This window comes from Centrocercus urophasianus, unplaced genomic scaffold, assembly GCF_019232065.1.
Source record: "Centrocercus urophasianus isolate 14NV4802_14NV808 unplaced genomic scaffold, USGS_Curo_1.0 seq_1164, whole genome shotgun sequence".
NCBI lineage: Eukaryota > Metazoa > Chordata > Aves > Galliformes > Phasianidae > Centrocercus > Centrocercus urophasianus.
This window is the reverse complement of record NW_024884325.1, coordinates 1-18,011: the sequence shown is the minus strand read 5'-3', so window position 1 is coordinate 18,011 and position 18,011 is coordinate 1. Positions and strand designations below refer to the sequence as shown.

The 18,011-nt window shown below is 59.7% G+C and overlaps 5 protein-coding genes across 9 annotated transcripts; 4 read left to right on the top strand and 1 right to left on the bottom strand.

The window, feature by feature from the left end:
* The first annotated feature begins 1,423 nt into the window (after positions 1-1,423).
* Positions 1,424-3,203, top strand: LOC122155477 (membrane-spanning 4-domains subfamily A member 15-like). Of its 4 annotated transcripts, none has more exons than XM_042809358.1 (7): positions 1,424-1,714; positions 1,806-1,998; positions 2,134-2,256; positions 2,472-2,531; positions 2,638-2,799; positions 2,869-2,988; positions 3,068-3,203. In XM_042809358.1, exons 2-7 carry the CDS (start codon positions 1,837-1,839, stop codon positions 3,074-3,076), a joined length of 636 nt encoding a protein of 211 aa, XP_042665292.1. In that variant the 5' UTR covers positions 1,424-1,714; positions 1,806-1,836; the 3' UTR covers positions 3,077-3,203. The 4 variants fall into 4 exon arrangements, with proteins under 4 accessions (XP_042665292.1, XP_042665294.1, XP_042665291.1 ...); XM_042809357.1 differs by having other exon boundaries at positions 1,435-1,714; positions 1,834-1,998; XM_042809359.1 differs by having other exon boundaries at positions 1,575-1,714; positions 1,834-1,998; positions 2,475-2,531.
* A 119-nt stretch (positions 3,204-3,322) lies between these two features.
* CCDC86 (coiled-coil domain containing 86) lies at positions 3,323-5,270 on the top strand. Its single transcript, XM_042809361.1, has 4 exons — positions 3,323-3,634; positions 3,949-4,078; positions 4,516-4,590; positions 4,966-5,270. Exons 1-4 carry the CDS (start codon positions 3,333-3,335, stop codon positions 5,083-5,085), a joined length of 627 nt encoding a protein of 208 aa, XP_042665295.1. The 5' UTR covers positions 3,323-3,332; the 3' UTR covers positions 5,086-5,270.
* Positions 5,271-5,770: 500 nt separating this feature from the next.
* On the top strand, positions 5,771-8,220 carry LOC122155476 (acyl-coenzyme A amino acid N-acyltransferase 2-like). 2 transcript variants are annotated; one of them, XM_042809354.1, is made up of 4 exons: positions 5,771-5,895; positions 6,151-6,620; positions 6,901-7,103; positions 7,602-8,220. In XM_042809354.1, exons 2-4 carry the CDS (start codon positions 6,158-6,160, stop codon positions 8,187-8,189), a joined length of 1,254 nt encoding a protein of 417 aa, XP_042665288.1. In that variant the 5' UTR covers positions 5,771-5,895; positions 6,151-6,157; the 3' UTR covers positions 8,190-8,220. The 2 variants fall into 2 exon arrangements, with proteins under 2 accessions (XP_042665288.1, XP_042665290.1); XM_042809356.1 differs by having other exon boundaries at positions 5,773-5,895; positions 6,151-6,512.
* A 101-nt stretch (positions 8,221-8,321) lies between these two features.
* On the top strand, positions 8,322-13,632 carry ZP1 (zona pellucida glycoprotein 1). The gene is made up of 11 exons (XM_042809353.1): positions 8,322-9,602; positions 9,678-9,799; positions 9,873-11,217; positions 11,790-11,933; positions 12,010-12,194; positions 12,274-12,371; positions 12,440-12,567; positions 12,782-12,971; positions 13,036-13,186; positions 13,262-13,346; positions 13,421-13,632. The coding sequence occupies exons 1-11, from the start codon at positions 9,395-9,397 to the stop codon at positions 13,525-13,527; spliced, it is 2,763 nt and encodes a 920-aa protein (XP_042665287.1). The 5' UTR covers positions 8,322-9,394; the 3' UTR covers positions 13,528-13,632.
* Positions 13,633-14,030: 398 nt separating this feature from the next.
* PRPF19 (pre-mRNA processing factor 19) lies at positions 14,031-17,755 on the bottom strand. The gene is made up of 16 exons (XM_042809352.1): positions 17,636-17,755; positions 17,383-17,532; positions 17,200-17,276; positions 16,989-17,130; positions 16,693-16,766; positions 16,550-16,612; positions 16,405-16,446; positions 16,212-16,286; positions 15,915-15,990; positions 15,574-15,683; positions 15,307-15,462; positions 15,157-15,226; positions 14,934-15,019; positions 14,537-14,707; positions 14,271-14,376; positions 14,031-14,187 (listed from the first exon to the last, which is right to left on the bottom strand). Exons 1-16 carry the CDS (start codon positions 17,652-17,654, stop codon positions 14,090-14,092), a joined length of 1,515 nt encoding a protein of 504 aa, XP_042665286.1. The 5' UTR covers positions 17,655-17,755; the 3' UTR covers positions 14,031-14,089.
* Positions 17,756-18,011: the final 256 nt, after the last annotated feature.

Below are 18,011 nucleotides of genomic sequence, written 5' to 3'. Positions count from 1 at the left end.
ATCAGTGATCTGGAGAAAAAGCTGAAATCTGTCTTTTGGTATTTTTATGGGGATATAAAGTTTTTCACAGGAAGCAGAAACTTGCTGTGAGAAGCATTTACCCATCATGACTTGTTTTCCTTGGAAAAAGCAGGGATTTGGATCGGAAAGAGCCTGCAGCATGCAGGGTTTGCTGCTTCCCGGCATCTGCTCAGCCTGTGAGCTTCACCTCCTCTGGCATCTGCTTCTAAAATATCTTGTAACATCCTACCTTGGGCTCCTGCCATCCCCAGCTGGGCCTGGCTTTATTTAGAAAGAGAAGAATGCTTTCTCCACGAATCCCCCCTTTCAGAAATGGATTTTAAGGCACTTCAGTGAGCTCCCACTGCTGGGATGAGAGCTGCCACAGTTGCTTCCAGCTGAAAGGCTGAAACTCCAGGGATGCTTTCAGAGCCTGAAAGCACGGATTTGGGAGGAAATCCACCGCAGTGAGTGATTTCAGCTGGGAATGCAAGCTGCTGCTGCTCTTGACAGGGGACACCACATGTGTACAAAGGATAAATAGGGGATCTGGGCATTTCCACAGGTGCTGGAGCATTCCTGGGTAACCAAGCACCAATAGCCACCAGGAGCGTAGCTGATGGGCAGAACTCTTCCACCTCCCAGCTCTTTCTGGAAAGCTGCCTCCCTAGATGAGACATAACCCAGCCTGCTGTGGGGAACTGCCCCTTCTCCAGACCCCAGGTGTCTTCCCCAGAAGGATACTGCCATGGGGACACTTTCTAGGCTCATTTCCACACAGAAGCCACCCTCCATCCTGCATTCTGATCTGTGGTCATCACCCCTTCAGAAACACACCTAGCAGAAAACAATGCATTGCGGGGATGTGTGACAAAGCAGCCTTGTCCCAAGCTCTCTGTGAAATAAAGCGGAGAAGTTGTTGGTCCCCCATGCACGTGGGGATGGCAAGAGGTGGCCCCCATGGGCTCGCAGTGGGGCCAGAGCAGGTGTCCCAGCTCTAGGGCCAAAGCAAAGCAAGAGGTGCTTCCAAAAGCTACTTTTGGGATGCAACCCCGTGTCTGCCCCTGTCACAGGGGACACCGATTTCCTGGGTCAGAATCCCCACCGTCCTGGCTGTTCTTCTACGCGGGGAGGAAGCGGCTGTTCTTCTGGCAAAGCCAGAGCACGGTGGCCTGAGGAAGGAGGAAGGGGCCCCTTGGGTGCTCTTCGGGAGCTCTCACCATGTGCTGTGGCTCCGTTCCCAGTCTGAGCTCTCATTTCCTATCGGAAACGATTGCACCCCCCTTCCTTTCAGCAGAGGAGCGAGCCTCCCAGCTCGTGATTGTGGGTGGACTGCCATCAGCGGGAACAGGCATAGGGAGCTTGGGAGGCAGAGAGACACAGAAAAGTAGCAAATGAGGTTCCCTAGGACTGACAGGGCTTAGGCTGTGTGTCATTTCACTCCCATTTGTCCTGTAAGAACAGCACCAGCCAGACCAGCGGTCTCTTCCTCTGATCACTGACGCTCACTGCGGGCACTCAAGGCAGATTCACTTATTTTTGCAGCCTCTCTTCCTTCTGTTGGCAAAGCTGCCTCATTGAGCAAGAGGGGCCTGACAGGACTTCCGCAAACAAACTTCCTCTGCGGATCAAAGGGCAGCAGCACTGCAGCCCTTGTAGTCCACCTAAATTTCCCAAGGGACCAGGAGCAGCAGCACAAGCCAGGCTAAGTGAGGTACAGGGTGCAGGATGGTGCATGGGGCGCAGGATGGGGTGTGAGATGTCCCCATCAGGCTGACAGCACTCCACACACCGACTAAGCACAGGCCCACCCCCATCCCCGGGCCTCTGCAGGTAATGGCAACCACGGTGACAGAATCTGGCGGCGTGCGGATCATCACAGAGGTCATCCCGGCCACAGACCCACGGGCAGCCCAGCTGGCCTCCGGCTCCATCCAGCCCACCGTGTCTTCTTTCCAAGTCAGCGGCTTCAGGAGAGCACAGCCCAAAGTGCTGGGGGTGAGTCTGCGGCGTGGTAGGGCACATCTCCTTGGCATCGTGCTGCTGATGCTGGGATCGGGGTGGGACGCACGTAATGGCAATGCTAATCCTTGTCAGCACACAGGGGACCCCCTCTCTTCTGTCCTTTCCCAGACCATTCACATCGTCACTGGCATCATCCACTTGTGCTTTGGTGTCATCCTGACTTGTGCAGAGAACAACAGTGTCCTCTCCCTTCCTGTGGCCAGCGGAGTCTTCTTTTGGCTTGGGGTTCTGGTATGCAAGGGCACGCTTGGGCTTCAACCTCTTACTGCCCAGAGATATGGGGCTGGATCCCCTTGTCATGGGGGGCTCCTCGTATACCTCATATCCACTACTCTTTCTGTGGCTGGAGAGTCGGTGAGGGCAGACCTGAACACTGGAGGGGCTCTGGGATGGGTGATGGGAAGCTGTGCCCAGCTGGTGCCTCTCTTCCTCCTGTGTTTTCCAAGCAGCTCCTGGTTTCAGGCTCTCTCCTGGTGGAAAGTGAGAAAAGAGAGAACATCCTGCTGGTAAGGGCTTTGTGTCGCTGCTGCACACAGCCTCCATGATGCGCTAAGAGGGTTGGATGGGAGACACATCCCTGTAGGGTGACCCTTCCTGATGTGAACCACGCAGGTGAAAGTGTGTTGCGTGGCCAATGCCGCCGTCATCCTCAGCACGCTGGTGGCCATGCTCATACACACAGTGGCCATCACCCACAGCATCCCCGGCTGCAGCAGCAGCGCCGGCATGCCGCTCCTGGTGAGGCAGGAATGGTGCTTCAGCGCCGAGACCAAGGTACTGCCCGTGGCCGTGCGCAGCGGATGCTGTGGGGCAGCAGGATGCTAACTGCCTTCCTGCCATCAGGCCCTGAGTAACGGCTTCGACTCCATCCTCGTCCTCTTCGGCCTGCTGGAGTTCTGCACAGCTGTGGCGGCCCTGGCCTTTGGCTGCACTGCCATCAAGCAGTACAGTTACACACGCATGGTACGGGGCTCTGCTCTACTGCCTTCCTCCTCAGCGGGCCCTGACGCTGGCCCTACAGTTCCTTCTTCTCCCTCTCCAGGTGCTGTAGTGAAGCCCACATCATCCCTGCTGCTCCCCACAGCCGGACCGCACCCAGCCCTAAGCAGCAGCCCCACGCACTCCTAAAAAATCCTAAAAAACGAACCAAAAAATCCCAATAAACTGCCTCCCCCCCAGCCAAGCCTTCGCGTTTCTCTGCAGTTCGGGCAGCACGTCGGCTGCAATATGGCGGCCCCCACCAGGCCTGGGGCGCTGCCCGACACCAACATGGCGGCTGTGGAGGCGGATGTAAGTGGGAACTGAGCATGTGCGCAGCGCGTTGTGATGTCATCTCCCGGCGCCTGGAGAAAGGCGCCGCGTGGAGGATGGAGGGGTGCAGTACAGCAGCGGCTCCGGGCTCCGAGGGGCCCAGCAGGGAGGGCTCAGTCTCGGTCTCTGTGTCCGTCTCCGATCTCGCCCAGATCTCAGCCGTGGGTCCGGTCTCTGAAGTTTCCCAGGTTCCAGCCCGCCGCAAGGCCGCCAAGAAGCGGAAAGAGGCGGCGGTGCCGGCCATCCCCCGGGGCAGGCCCAAATCGGGGCGGGTGTGGAAGGACCCGGGCAGGAAGAGGTGGGAATGAGGAGGAGGGCTTCCAGGCCGTGGGAGGATTCTGTGCGGTGGTCCGGTGTCGGTGAGGGCCGAGGGGTACGGGGTTATAGAGAGGGGTATAGGGCTGCAGTGGGGGAGCTCCCCCTGAGGGCTCAGGCTGTGGTTCCTGAGCGATGTGAGGGCTTTGGGGGTGGCCGAGGTGCTATTGGGAGCCCTGAGCTGGAGGTGAGAGGAAGGGGAGCTGTGACAGGACTTGCAGGGGTCCCAGCTCCAGGAAGTCTTGCGAGGGCCGGGAGGATTGCCTCTCCCAGTCACAGCCCCACCTTCCCACCCAGGTTCTCGCTCATGGTGCAGGACAAACCTCTTCGCACTTCGTGGGAGCGAAAGCTGAAGGAGCGGCAAGAGAAGAAGCTTGTGAGGGACTTGGTGCAGCAGCTTCAGGAGGCGAAGCAGAGGGAGAGAGAGGTAACAGCATGCTGTGTTTGGGAGCTGGGCCAGCTCCTTCTGCATCACCCAGCACTCTGGGGCAGCTCTCACCTTCCCCTTGGCGCAGTTCCACATCTTTGCCTATATCCCAGCCTTGCGGGCTGCTGCCCTGCAGTGAGCACAAAGCTTCCTACAGCCAGATGAGATTCTCCTATTGGACCCCCTATTGTCCTGCCAGCTCTGTGCCGTGATAGTCACTTGCTGCAAGTTGCTGTTTTTTTGGATAATTTCAAACTCGGGCCTCATGGAGGGTGGGGAAGGAAAGTGTTGATGGCTTGACTCTGTGTGGCAGGTTTCTGCATGCAAGGGCGTTGCGATAGCCCTGCAGTTTTTTGTCTGGCCCCTCTGCTCCCAGTGGCCCAAGCTTAAGGCTGGAGGGTGGGAGCTGCAGGGACGTTCTGGTGTTGTTCCCACAGGAGAAGAAGCGGCGGCGGGAGGAGAACCTCAGAAGGCGGCTGGAAAATGAGCGGAAGGCAGAGATTGTTCAAGTGGTGAGTCCAGAACTGAATGCTGGGCTCTAGTTTGACTTCTGCTCCAGTTCCTCCCCCTACCTCCACCCCAGCTCTGGAGGGGCTGGGGGAAGACAGTTGCAGCTCCTCATGAGGTCATTCTGGGGTGACCCTTGAGGTAACAGAACATGGGATATGGGGCAACAGCAGCGCTCCAAGCACGTGAGGCTTTGGTAGGGCTTCTCTGTGTTGGAGAGACCTGGAGGTGGTGGGGTAAATGGGGATGACTATCTCCTGTTCCTTTCCTCCCGTGCAAGAGCTGGGGGAGCCTGGAGTTTATCCTAAAACTTCCTGGGAGTTTTAGGATAAAATGCTGCCTTTCCACCTGTCTGAAAGCTGCCTCCTTCTGCCCTCCAGATCCGCAACCCAATGAAGCTCAAGCGGGCAAAGAAGAAGCAGCTGCGCAGGGTGGAGAAGCGGGACACGCTGGGCATGTTCCAGAAGGCACCCATGAGGGGCAAAGCAGCTGCAGAGTGAGGCTCGAGTTCTGCAGGCCCTGCTGATCTCTGGGGTCCGCGCTCTGAATGGACAGCAGGATGGAAAAGAACCCAGCTGCTGCGTGCCCTGTCTTGTGAAAGCAGGTTGTTGTCAGTGCCTGGGGCTGGACTGAGAATTGCCCAAATCTACCTTTTCTTCATTAAAAGCAAAGAGGAATTGCTCCAGCCTTGCCTTCAAGGAGGCTTCTGTACCTCTGGGGTCACAGGGCACCGTGGCCCCTGCCCCTGGGGCTTCATTTCCTCTAGGAGAAGCCTTGCTCCTGAGATTGAGTGCTGGGGTAGGAGCACCTTCACTGTGTTGCAGAGCAAGTGAGCACCCTGCAGCCTCCTACCTGCTCTTTTAGGCTGAGAGACAGTAGGGAGGTGGGAGGAATGAAGGAGTTGAGCTGGAAGCCCATGTGCACCTCTTCACAGTTGTGGATAGATTTCTTGCCTTACGAGCGCCTATTTCTGCGTTTTTCCTGCTGGTTGTGTTTCCCTGTGCTGCGCTGAACGAGCAGTTGCTGGAGGGAGCCATCCCACGCACCCTGGGCAGAGGGAAGCATGGGCAGTTAACTGGATGCAACATTTGTGGGTTCTCCACTGGGGCAGGCGGAGCTCCCCGCTGCTGCATCCCCACCCCTAGTAGGGGAAGGGCTGAGGAGCCTGCCATGGGGCGGGGCAGAACTGTGGGTCATCAGCCTCGCGGCTGCATTCTTTTTGCTTCCTGGGTTAATGATTGCTGGGGTGGTGAGGTGCTGCCAGTCTCCAGCGTGCAGTAATTGACCTCACCTTCGCCTGCTCTGCGGGGGTAAGAGGGGCTTGGGTCTTCTCTACGTGGCTTTGGGGCACGGGAAAGGTTTTCCAGTGTGGTGTGTGGGTGCACCCCCCGGCTGGGGCCACACAGGACTCCTAGCTCTCTGGGAAGGGGGTGAGCGCAGGGCAGTGGGTCCAGAGCTTTCAGTAGCCAGTGCTGAAGAGAGGAGGTGGAGGTGAAGGGGGAGGGGTTCCTGGGGGATCCTGGAGCAGCACACCGACGCTCTGGTGCTGGTGCTGCTGTCCCCAGGTGCACCATGGTGGAGGTGGTGGTGACGCCGAGCTCCTCGCTGGCTGACCAGACAGTGCAGGTGGTGGTTTCTGGACTGGCTCCCTTGCAGTTGGTGACTCTGCGTTCCTGGCTGATGGATGAGCATGGCGAGCGCTTCCAAGCACGTGCCTTCTACCGCTCCGATGAGGAGGGCATGGTGGATGTGGGGCGGCACGCTGCCCTGGGGGGCAACTACAGCGGCGTCTGGCCCATGGGACTCTTCTGGTTCCTGCAGCCTGACAGCCTCTTCAAGCGCCTGGTGAAGCGCGATGTGATGGGCAGCCCCTTCCTCATCCACCTGGAGGTGTTTGACGGCCTCCGCCTGGTGTTGGGGCAGCAGGGTGAGCCTCTGGCCACCTGCACCGCCGAGCGGTGGTACGTGGGCCCTGGTGTGCAGCGGGTGCCCATCCGCGAAGGGAGGGTGCGGGGGGCCCTGCTGCTGCCACCAGGTGAGTTGGGGGGCAGGAGCAGCCCCAAAGGGTCTCTGGGTCGCTGCCCTAGTGGCTTGGAGCCAGAGGTGGGACTGGGGGGTTCCTTGGTGGGAAGACCCCAAGGCTGGGTTTGGGCTGTGGGCTGGTGGCACCCCCTTGGTGTGGGATGGTAACGGGCTGGCGGCACCCGCTGGTGATGGATCCTGCGTGGAAAGACCCCCAGTCTGGGTTTGTATCGCGGTGTGGTGGCAAGGGCTGGTGACAGCCTTCATGGTGTTGGGTTCCTTGCTACCTGCAGGCCCAGGGCCCTTTCCAGCAGTGATCGACTTGTTTGGGGGTGCGGGTGGTCTCATTGAGTTCCGGGCTGGGCTGCTGGCCAGCCGGGGCTTTGCAGTGCTGGCCTTGGCTTTCTTCGCCTACGAGGACCTCCCCAAAGGCCTAACCCAGCTCGACCTGGACTATTTCGAGGAGGCTGCCGAGCTGCTCCTGCAGCACCCGAAGGTGAGTGCTGTGGTGTGGTGGGCAGCCTCAGCAAAGAGGGACGCGCTGATGAATGAGGTTGTATGAAGGGCTGGGATCATCCTGGGTATGTCATGGTGTTATGGAGGTCGTGGTGAGGAGAGGTGTCCTGGTGGCCAGGGGCATCCTCCTGGTGACTTGGGAGTGTTGTAGTGATTGGGAACACGCACAGATCATAGAACCACAGAATATGCCAAGTTGGAAGTGACCCACTAAGGGCTGTTGAATCGAATTCCTGGCTTTGTGCAGACCATCCAAAAACTACACTCTATGTCTGAGAGCAACGTCCCCATGGCCGGGGCCGTCCTGAATTTGGGGACATCCTGCTGACAGGGATGTCTTGATGACCAGAGATGATGCCACAGTGCACAAGGAGGTCTTGAGATGCCTCCTCGTGAGCAGGGCTTCCCCAGTGATCATGGCTGTCCTGGTGCCGTCCCATCGGTGCCACCACCCCCTCCGTCTTCTCTTGGCCTGCAGGTGCGAGGCCCAGGGCTGGGTGTCATTGGTGTGTCCAAAGGGGCTGAGGTGGCTCTGGCCATGGCCGCCTTCCTCCCGCAAGTGGTGGCCACAGTGTGGATCAACGGCACGACCTTTCTGTATGGCAACCCACTGCACTACAAGGGCCTCCGCATCCCTTCCATCCCGTACCAGACCGAGCGCATCCTCTTCACCGAGCTGGGTGCCATGGACAACTCGGCCATCTTCGCCGACCCGCGCAGCCCAGCCTGCAGCTCCTCGGCCATCCCGGTGGAGAAGATCCAAGGCAAGGTCCTCTTTGTGGTGGGTGAGGCCGATCGCAGCTTCAACAGCAAACTCTTCGCCCAGCTGGCCGCGGAACGCCTGCCGCAGGATGCCTACCGCCTGCTGTCCTACCCTGGGGCTGGCCACCTCATCGAGCCTCCCGGCTCACCCCTCTGCAGCATCTCCAGCCTGCGTGGCAACCCTCTGCCTGTGGTGTGGGGCGGAGAGCCCCAGCCCCATGCCAGGGCTCAGCAGCACTCGTGGCAGGAGATTGTGCAGTTCTTGGAACTGCACTTGAGTCCTGCTCCTGCTATCAAGTTGTGAGCTGCTCAATAAAGGCAATGGTTGCACCGGGGGGCACGTTGGGAATTAATGAGTCTTGGTGGAGGTTAATGAGGCCCCTTGACTCGGGGTGTGAGTGTGCTGGGCAAGGAGCGGCAGCAGTCACGTTTCCTGTGCTCAGCCCCAAAGTGGGATTTTACATCTGGAGTTGCTCTCCAAGAAAAGAGAAGACTGAGCCCAAGTCTTGTTGAGCCATGTTCTCTTCCTGCTGAGCTGAGTGTCTCCATGCAGTCCTGGCTCAGAAATCATCCTTTATCCTCCCATGGAAGGGGAATGTTGCCCCGTGGGTACCTGGCTCCAACGGTTGGGGCTTGATGGCTGAGCTCCAGGGTTCCTTGGGTCTGTGTAGGCTTGGAGCAGGTCTGGAGCCGGCTGTGACCCCAAAGCAGGACTGGGGTCAGGGTGAGAGAATTTAAGCTTCACTAAGAGCAGGACCCAGAAGAGAAACTGGGGAGGGGGGAATGGAGGGAGGGGGAAGCGCACAGGAGAAACATGAAATGCTGCTGTCAGCAGCAACCTGAGGGGAGCGAGGTCCTTCCCAGCCCCATGTAGCACTCCCCACACCTCCAGCCTGGGCACAACTCGCTTCCAGGTCTTTGTGCCCCCTCTACTTGGTGACAGTGGGCACCCCACAGCTGTTACACTGAGCACCTTGGAGCACTGCTGGCAACGGCACCGGTGCGGTGTGGGGTGACGAATGAGCCAAGGGGTGTCCAGGGACTCCTGTGCTCTGCTGGGAGCAGCAGTCTCAATTCCCCATTTGCAGGAGCATTTCTCCGAGCCCATGACAGCTGTGGGGCACCGTGATCTCCAACTGACTTTCGGTTCCCCTGTGGCACCATGAGTGGGGCAGAGCGACCTGGGTCTGTGCGTGGGGGCACCCCTGGCCGTGAGAGCACTTGGACAGGGACTGGGGCAGCCCAGCTTGGCAAAAGATGTCCCTGCTGTAGCACTGCTCTATGGACTCCTTGGCATGCTCCCATGGCCAGCAGGGAGCCGGATGGCATACACCATGGAGCTGTGGGGTCTTATGCCAGCACAGTGCTGCTTCAGCCCCATTTTTTGGTCTAGCACCAGATCTCAATTCCCCATTTGCAGGACACAGGGCATGCCGGCCTTCAAACAGCTTTCGCTTCCCCCCATCACTTCTCTGACGCCTCAGTCATCTGATTGTTGCCCAGGTATAAATGGAGGAGACCCACGGGAAGCTCCATGTTGTGCTCAGCGCTGAGATGGCCTGGAGCTGCTCCCTGCTGCTGCCGTTGCTACTGCTGCTGCCTACATGGCTGCCCTCTGGCTCGGCACTGCTGCGGTACCATTACGACTGTGGGGACTTTGGCATGCAGCTGCTGGCGTTCCCCACGCGTGGCCGCACCATGCGCTTCAAGGTCCTGGGTGAGTGATGGGCATCCCATGGCAGTATGAGGGGGGTGGGAAGGGGTCAGCCTCACCGCCCCCGTGTCCTCGCAGATGAGTTTGGCACCCGCTTCGAAGTGGCCAACTGCTCCATCTGTCTGCACTGGCTCAGCGCTGTGGAGGATGGTGGGCTAGTCTTCTCAGCCGGCTACAAGGGCTGCCACGTGGTGCTGAAGGTGAGGCTGTGCTTGCCTATGGGGCACACGGTGAGCTGGGATGGGGTTACACCTCCTGCTTTCCCTGCCACAGGACGGCCGCTACGTGCTGAGGGTGCAGTTGGAGGAGATGCTGCTCAGTGGGGTGGTGGCTGCGTCCTACGAGGTGAACATGACGTGCCCACGGCCAGCTGGCTATGAGGTCCTCAGAGATGAGAGCGTGCATGGCCACCACCAGCCCGAGCGGGGCAATGGCGCCCCGACAGGTCACGGTGTTGATGTCCTCATCCCCCGGCCACGGCCCGGCCTCCTGCAGCACATAGCCCATTCTGCCCTGGCCGTCCCTCGCCCACAGCTGCCCCCCAGAGCCCCCATGGAGCAGAGTCACCCTGTGGCACATGCACAGCCCATCCTGGAGCCCTCAGAACTGCAGCACCAGCCTCAGCCCGGCATGGAGTACCCAAGACCCCAGCCCCAAAACCAACCTGGGATGATCCACGCTAGTGGTCAAACCCAGATGGGTCTCCTTCATCCAGGCCTTCAGTCCCCAAACCAGCCTGCATTTGTGCATGTTGGAAGTCAGATCCAATCAGGGGTCCTTCGCCCAGGTCTTCAGTCCCAAAACCAGCAAGGACTAGTGCGTCCAGGGAGTCAAACCCAACCAGGGGTCCTTCGCCCAGGTCTTCAATCTTCAAACCAGCATGGATTAGCACACCCAGGGGGTCAAACGCAATCAGGTGTCCTTCGCCCAGGTCTTCAGTCTTCAAACCAGCATGGATTAGCACACCCAGGGGGTCAAACCCAACCAGGTGTCCTTCGCCCGGGTCTTCAGTCCCCAAATCAGCATGGATTAGTGCACCCAGGGTATCAAACCCAACCAGGTATCCCTCGCCCAGGTCTTCAGTCCTCAAACCAGCATGGATTAGTGCGCCCAGGGAGTGAAACCCAACCAGGTATCCTTCACCCAGGTCTTCAATCCCCAAACCAGCATGGATTACTGCATCCAGGAGGTCAAACCCGGCCGGGTGTCCTCCGCCCAGGTCCTCAGCTCCAGAACCAGCCTGGGCTGGTGCATGCTGGCAGTCAAATCCAAGCAGGTCTTTTTCACTCTGGTCTCCAGCCCCCAAACCAGCCTAGCTTAGTGCAACCCGGGCTGCAGCCTGGCTTGATGCACAGCAGCACTCATGCACAGGCAGGGTTTGTCCGCCCAGGCCTCCAGCCCCAAAGCCAGCTGGGCTTGCTTCTCCCCAGCCTCCAGTCCCACGCCCAGGGCAGCCTCCTGCGCCCCAGCCTCCAGAGCCAAGCAGGGCTGCTGCAACCCAGCCAGCCCCGACCAGGGCTGCTGCGCCCAGGGCTGCCACCACGACCAGGGCTGCAGTCCCAAGCCCAGCCCGGGCTGCTGCATCCCACGGCTCTCTTCTACTCCTCGGCGGGGGCAGGTAAGTGGATAGCATGGGATGGGGCATAGAGACCTGTGCATAGAGACTTGAGGGTGCTGGGAGTGGGTGGAGGGTATCTGAGGAAGGTGGGCACAAGGATGCTTAGGGTGGGCTACAGATGTTTGGGCAGGGTGATGCTCAGGATAGGCACAGGGATACTTTGGGTAAGCTAGAGATGCTTGAGCAGGAGAATGCTGTGGTCAGACAGGAAAATGCTTGGGCAGAAGGGTGGGCAGGGATACGTTTGGGTTGGGTTGGGTAGGTGGACAGTCATGTTGGGCTGGGGGATTCTTGGAGTGGGCAGGATGGTTTGGGTTGGCAGGGGAATCCCCCTCCCCAGGGAATGCTGTGGGGATGCTTGGACAGGAAAGTGAGCAGAGGGTACTTGGTGTTGGCAGAGGGACGCTTAAGGCTGGAAGGAAGATGCCTGGGAAGAGGATGCTGTGGGTTGACAGGGATACTTGGGCAGAAGGGTGGGCAGGGAGATGCTGGAGGTGGGCAAGAGGTTACTGAGGTCGAGCAGGGGGCCGCTCGCTGTGGGCATGTGTGCTGCTGAGTGCTCCCTGCCCCAGGTGAGCCTCTGACACGGGAGCAGTGCCAGGTAGCAGTGGGGAGGCTGTCCTGCGTGTCCCCGCCGGGCCGTGATGCCTGCCTGCAGGCAGGCTGCTGCTTTGATGACACAGACCGTGCGACGCCCTGCTATTACGGCAACACAGGTAGGGCTCAGCAGCGGGCAACCTATTGCTTGCCGTGGCCAACTGCAGCACATGACTGCACCTCTGTGTGCCACAGCCACTGTACAGTGCCTGCCCGAGGGCCACTTCGTGCTGGTGGTGCCACGGGGGCTGTCGGCGCAGCCCTACAACCTGGACAGCGTGCGCCTGGCCAGCACCCAGCCCGGCTGCCAGCCTGCCCAGACCTCTGACACCTTCGTCCTCTTCCACTTCCCTGTCACGCAGTGTGGCACCACTGTGCAGGTGGGGGTACAGCCCTGAGACCTCTCCCCTACCCGACTGCCAAATGGGAGCCTGACCACCATGTGCCCCCCCCCCCCAGGTGATCGAGGACCGGCTGGTCTACGAGAACCAGCTCATCTCCACCATTGATGTCCAGCCAGGGCCCCGTGGCTCTGTCACCCGTGACAGTGTTTACATGTAAGGGGACGAGGGGTGGGAGGCATGGGGACGCTCACAGTGCTGCTCACCCCATTGTCCCCCCGCAGCCTCCACGCCCGCTGCATTTACAATGCCACTGAGCTGCTGCCGCTGAGCCTGGAGGTGGCTGTGCCCCCTACCGCTGCTCCTCTGGCACAGCCGGGGCCGCTCCAGCTGCAGCTGCGCATCGCCACCGGTGAGCCCGTCCCGGTTCTCCATCCCCTGCTCTCCACCCCCATCCCTGTGCCCCCCACTCCTGATTACTTCCGTCCTCACATCCCCCGTTCCCCATCCCTATTCTCACACCCTCACCGCACTGTCCTCCATCCCTGTGCTTCCCATCCCCATACTTTCCACCCCGGCACCTTCCCACAGCCCTGTGCCCTGCTCAGCCTCAAACCCTCCCATAGATGAGAGCTACAGCTCCTACCACCCTGACACCGACTACCCGCTGGTGAAGGTGCTGCGGGACCCCATCTACGTGGAGGTGCGGCTGCTGCAGAAGACCGATCCCAATCTGGTGCTGGTCCTGCACCAGTGCTGGGCAGCCCCCAGCACCAGCCCAGCAGCTGAGCCCCAGTGGCCCATCCTGGTGGACGGGTGAGCAGATGGGGAAAGAGGGGCTGGCAGGGCTCGCTTATGCTGACACAGGGTCTTCCCTCAGGTGCCCCTTTGCTGGGGACAACTACAGGACGCAGCTGGTGCCGGTGGGACCTGCCACGCTGCAGATGCCCTTCCCCAGCCACTACCAGCGCTTTGCTATCTCCACCTTTGCCTTTGTGGACAGCCCTTCCATGGTGGTGCTGGAGGGAGAGGTGAGGCAGGGGTGTCCTCCCGCTCAGTGGGACCCCACCATGACACCGGGTGTGACATGGCACTGTGTCCCACAGGTGTACATCCTGTGCAGTGCTTCGGTGTGCCACCTGTCCCAGCCCGAGCCCTGCCGGCCTTCCTGTCAAGAGGCCATGCCTTCCCGTAAGTGGGGCTGCAGTGGGGGTCCCTACCTGCCCTTGCCTTTCCCAAACCAACCCCTGTGCTCCTCTCCCCAGGGGCCCGACGAGCTGCAGGGTCCAGGAAGACAGCAGACATCATGGGCACAGTCACCTCCTGGGGACGCGTTGTCTTGCCGAAGGGTCCTGCAGTGGGGAGACCTTAAGCGTGTGCTGCTGCCTCCTTGCTCCTCCTCCTGATCAGGACAGAGCCCCAGTGCTCTGGTCCCGGTGGGGGCGAGTGGGAACAATAAACCAGCAACTGGCAAAGACTAGTGGTGGCATCTGTGGGATGGGAGTGATGTGGGCTTAAGGTGGGGAGGGAGGGATGGAACCCCAGCAGAACCAGGTCTGTTCTGGCTCCCCTTACCCCCACTGTGCTGACCAGGGCTGTGGTGAATAGTTCTTTATTTATGTACTGAAACTAGATAACTGCTTACAAAACTGCACAGTCCCCCATCCCTCCATCACAACTATCCACCGGGGTACAGGTTGGAGCCTTTCAAGTGTACCACAGCCACAGAAGAGAGTCTAAAGCCAGAAAGACCAACACGAAACTAGAAAACTAAAACAACAAATCCATGAAGCATGGTGACATCCAACTAACCCCTCCCTCCCCCCGCCAACAGTTACAGCAAGGAAATCTAAAGGAGAAAGGAAAGCCCTCCCACCCAACCCCCACCCCAAATCCCAGCACTGCAGTGAGCACTGCCAGCCCCACACCCGAGGCTACAGGCTGTAGAACTTCAGGCTGCGGTCCATGCCTGTCGAGGCGATGAACTTGGCATGGTGGCCAAAAGCCACCCCTGTGGTGAGGCCACTGTGCTCTGCAGAGGGAAGACAGCATATGGTTATGTCACGAAGAGGTGGGAGAGGCTTCCCTGCCACTCTCAGCCCCACAGCCCCGTACCAGTGAAGTGGAGGATTTCTGTCCACTGCTTGCAGATGTAGATCTGGACGTCTGTGCCACCCAGCGCCAGGTAGGTGCCACTCTGGTCAAAGATGAGGGACTTCACCTGGGGAGGAGCAGAGGAAACAAAGCTTCAGGCCAGGCCCAGGAAGTTCCCTCCAGACACCGTGCCAGAGGTGCAGCGCCCTCTCTGTCCTCCGGCACCCCAAGCAGAGCAAAACGGCAGGGCTCGGGTGGCCAACGCTGGGACAAGGGAGCCACCGCACCTCGAAGTTGTTGTCCAGCTGCAACGTCTTGAAGTTCTTCAGTTTACGCAAGTCCCAGAGCTTGACAGAGGAGTCGTCTGCAGCCGTGGCCAGGTAGTAGCCGTTCTCAGAGAAGGCAATGCTGGTGATGGGGCCCGAGTGCCCTGGGAAGTTGGCCACGTTGGTGCGTTCCTGGGGACAGGAGGATCAAACATGGGCCTCAAGCATCCTCTGCCTCCCCAGGGCAGCAGCTTGGCGAGGAGAGAGACAACAGCGCACAAAGACGACAGAATTCGCACGTGCCCAGAGAAGCAAGGATGAGGAAAGCCACAGGGCTGTCACTCCAGGGAGCACACAAAGCTCTGTGCAAAACACAGCACCCGCTGCCCAACTCCTGCCTGCCTAGGGCCAGTCCTACCTTCAGATCCCAGATTTTGATCTGAGAATCCATCGTTCCCGTTCCAAAGATGAGCCCATCTGGGTGGAATTGGGCACAGGTGAGGGCTGCAGAGACAGAGAGACATACGAGGGTTGGGGAGGCTCTGTCCTGTGAGAACCCTGCTACCAGGAGCTCCCAGGGAAGAAAATCCCCCCTCCGCACAGCCACAGGAGCCCCACAGCACGGGTACTCTTTGTCTTACCGCAGCCAGAGCTCTCATCTGTCACCTTGGTGAGAACACGGCCTGTCTGGATGTCTGAGAAGGCCCAGTACTGGAAGAGACACGCGTGGCATTGAGCACGCAGCCACCAAGCAGGGTGTCCATGCGTCCTGAGCCCAGGCTGCCTCTCACCTGGTCATCAGAAGAGCTCAGAAGGTAATCACCCGTGGCATGCAGGCTAAGCCCTGTCACGGAGCCCTCATGGGCACGGACAACCTGCACACAGGAAGCATTGGGCACAGACCAGATCCGGATGGTGGCATCAGGAGAAGCTGAGAACACCAAATCCTAGAGATAAAGGGATAAAGAAGGAACTTTAACATCAAAACAGTGCCGTGACTCTGTTCGCGAGCTCCTTTACAGGCAGGAAGGGAAAGCGTGAAGAGGGCAGCAGCACACCTGTGAGGGGTGGAACACAACACTGGTGACCTTCTTAGAGTGGCCCTTGAGTGTCGCCAGGATCTGCTCCGAGCTCTTATCAAAGACGATGACATTTTTATCAGCCCCACCTAGCAAATGAAGCAGGGAACTATCAGAGATGGGACTTGTGGCTGGCCAACTTCAACATCCACCTGCTGCTCTTTGAGATCTCTGTCCTGAGAAGCTCTCAGGATGTGAGCCAAGAGAATTCCTCATGCCCCTTTGCTCACTCCAACCTCACAAAAGGTCAGAGAAAGGGCCCCATTCCCAGGAAGCTGAAGGGTCTGTGCTGACAACAAAGAGGGAGGTGGCTCCCTTACCAGTGAGGATCTTGTTGGTGTCGGAAGGACAGAGGTCCAAGGCCAGGATTCCTGGAATGCTGGCACTGTGCAGCCCCTGTGCGAGGCAGAAAGAGGCCAGGTTGGTGCCACAAGCAGGAAAATACCCCAAAGTGAACCCAAAAGGTCTTGCAAGGGGCTTTGCTGGAAGCCACCTCCACTGCAGCACTGGTCTCCATGGAGAGAGCCACGACCGCCCTGGCACTGACCAGCAACAGAACTGTGGGTTTGCACACTGCCCAGCAGAGGGTGAGTTTTTGAAAGCACTGTAGAACTCACCACGTGCGAGGCAACCTGCCGGTACTTGCTGAGCTCCTCTGGCTTCACCAGCTCCTCTGGCACTGTTTTGCCCCTCTGCAAACAGAAAATGGCACGGGGATGAACATTTGTCCTCTAGGAACACACCATGCATATCTTGTGATCACTGTGGTATCCTGAATGTGAAATGTAAGCATGAAATGTGGCCGCTCACCTTCTTGCGCTCTGTGGTCAGCACAGTGGCCTTGTCTTGAAGCTAGGAAACAGCACGACAGTGGTTACAGCCAACCTGGGCTCTCCCAGCAGCAGGACAGGGAGGAGCTGAGAGCTGGAACAGCACAGGTAGCACAAGTCCTTACCTTCTGGATAATCTCAGGGGTCATGCCTGCAAGCTCACCCAGCTCCATGGACTCCCCAGCTCCCTGCGTGGAACAGAGAAGGGCTCAGTTATATGCAGGTAGGAAATAGGAGAGAGACACATAGTGAGGTAGAAGAAACTCACCGACACATTAGGCTGTGAGGACGGCACTGCCTGTGGCACGATAAGGCCGGCCTGCGGTTTCAGTGTGGCCAGAGCTGCAGAAGCAGAGAAACATTATGAGTTCTACTCTCCACCCTGGAGGCACTCAAGGCCAGGCTGCATGTGGCTCCGGGCAGCCTAGTCTAGTAGCTGGCGACCCTGCGCATAGCAGGGGGTTGGAACTAGATGGCCATTGTGGACCTTTTCAACCCAGGCCATTCTGTGGCTCTATGGTTCTCTTTCCCTGGAGTTTTGCAGCCCCCTTCATCCAAGCTCACCTTCTCTGGCGGCAGTGACCTCCTTGGTAAGCCGTGCGATGACACGGCAGGCAGCATCATGCTGGTACAGTGCGTGGGACAGCTCCTGGCGCGTGGTCTGCAGCTGCTGGCGCAGCGTGAAGCTGTGCAGCATGACGGCATCCTACAAGGGCACCAGAAAGGGAGTCAGGGGGTGGCACTCAGCCCCGCACCTCAGCTCTCTGCAACTTACCCACTCATCCTGCAGCGCCTTCAGGATGGCCGGGATGCTGGTGGCCGATGGTGGCTTGGGCCGGATGGGATGGGCAACTGCCAACACAGATGCACCCTCAGCTCCTTGCCCTTCGCCACAGCCCCTCGTCCCCCCGCCGGCAGCGCGGGGACGGGCTCCCGGTGTCCCCCCGTGCCCTCCCACCTTTGATGTCTATGAGCTGCTCTTCGGACAAGGGCTGGTTGTTGACGGGGTCGGTGCCGTTCTCCGCAATGTATTTCTCGATCAGCCGCCGCTCGTACACGTGGTTGGACACCGGCGACACGCACGGGTGCTCGGGGACCTCGTTGGAGACTGTGGGGACAGCGTAGGGGGCGGCGCAGGTCACGGCGTGGTCCCGACGTCCCCCTGTCTCCCCATCGCCGCCGCCGCCACCCCCGGGCGACCCCCCGCTCACTGGAGCAGATGAGAGCCATGGCGGGCCCTGCGCGCTCCGCTTCCGGCTGCTCCTAGTTCCACTTCCGGCTCCGCGCGTCCTCACCGACGCTCGGAGCGCTTACGCGGGCTCCGCTCAGGCGGCCGCCGGAAACGGAAGTGTTCCCGGCGTGCCCCGCGCCAGTGCACACACCCCCTCCCCCCGCCTCCCGGCGCACCCCGCTCAGGACTGCAGCTCCCATGGCGCCCCGCGGCGGCGGGCTCGCGGCAGGACCGTTCGTGCGTTGCGGCCGACCTGCCCCGCAGCGCCCCCGTGCGGCAGTGGGCGGCGCTGCCCTGTGCGAGGGTGCGGGAGAACCCCGGGGGGAACGGGGAGAGGATGAGGGGGGACAAGGGGG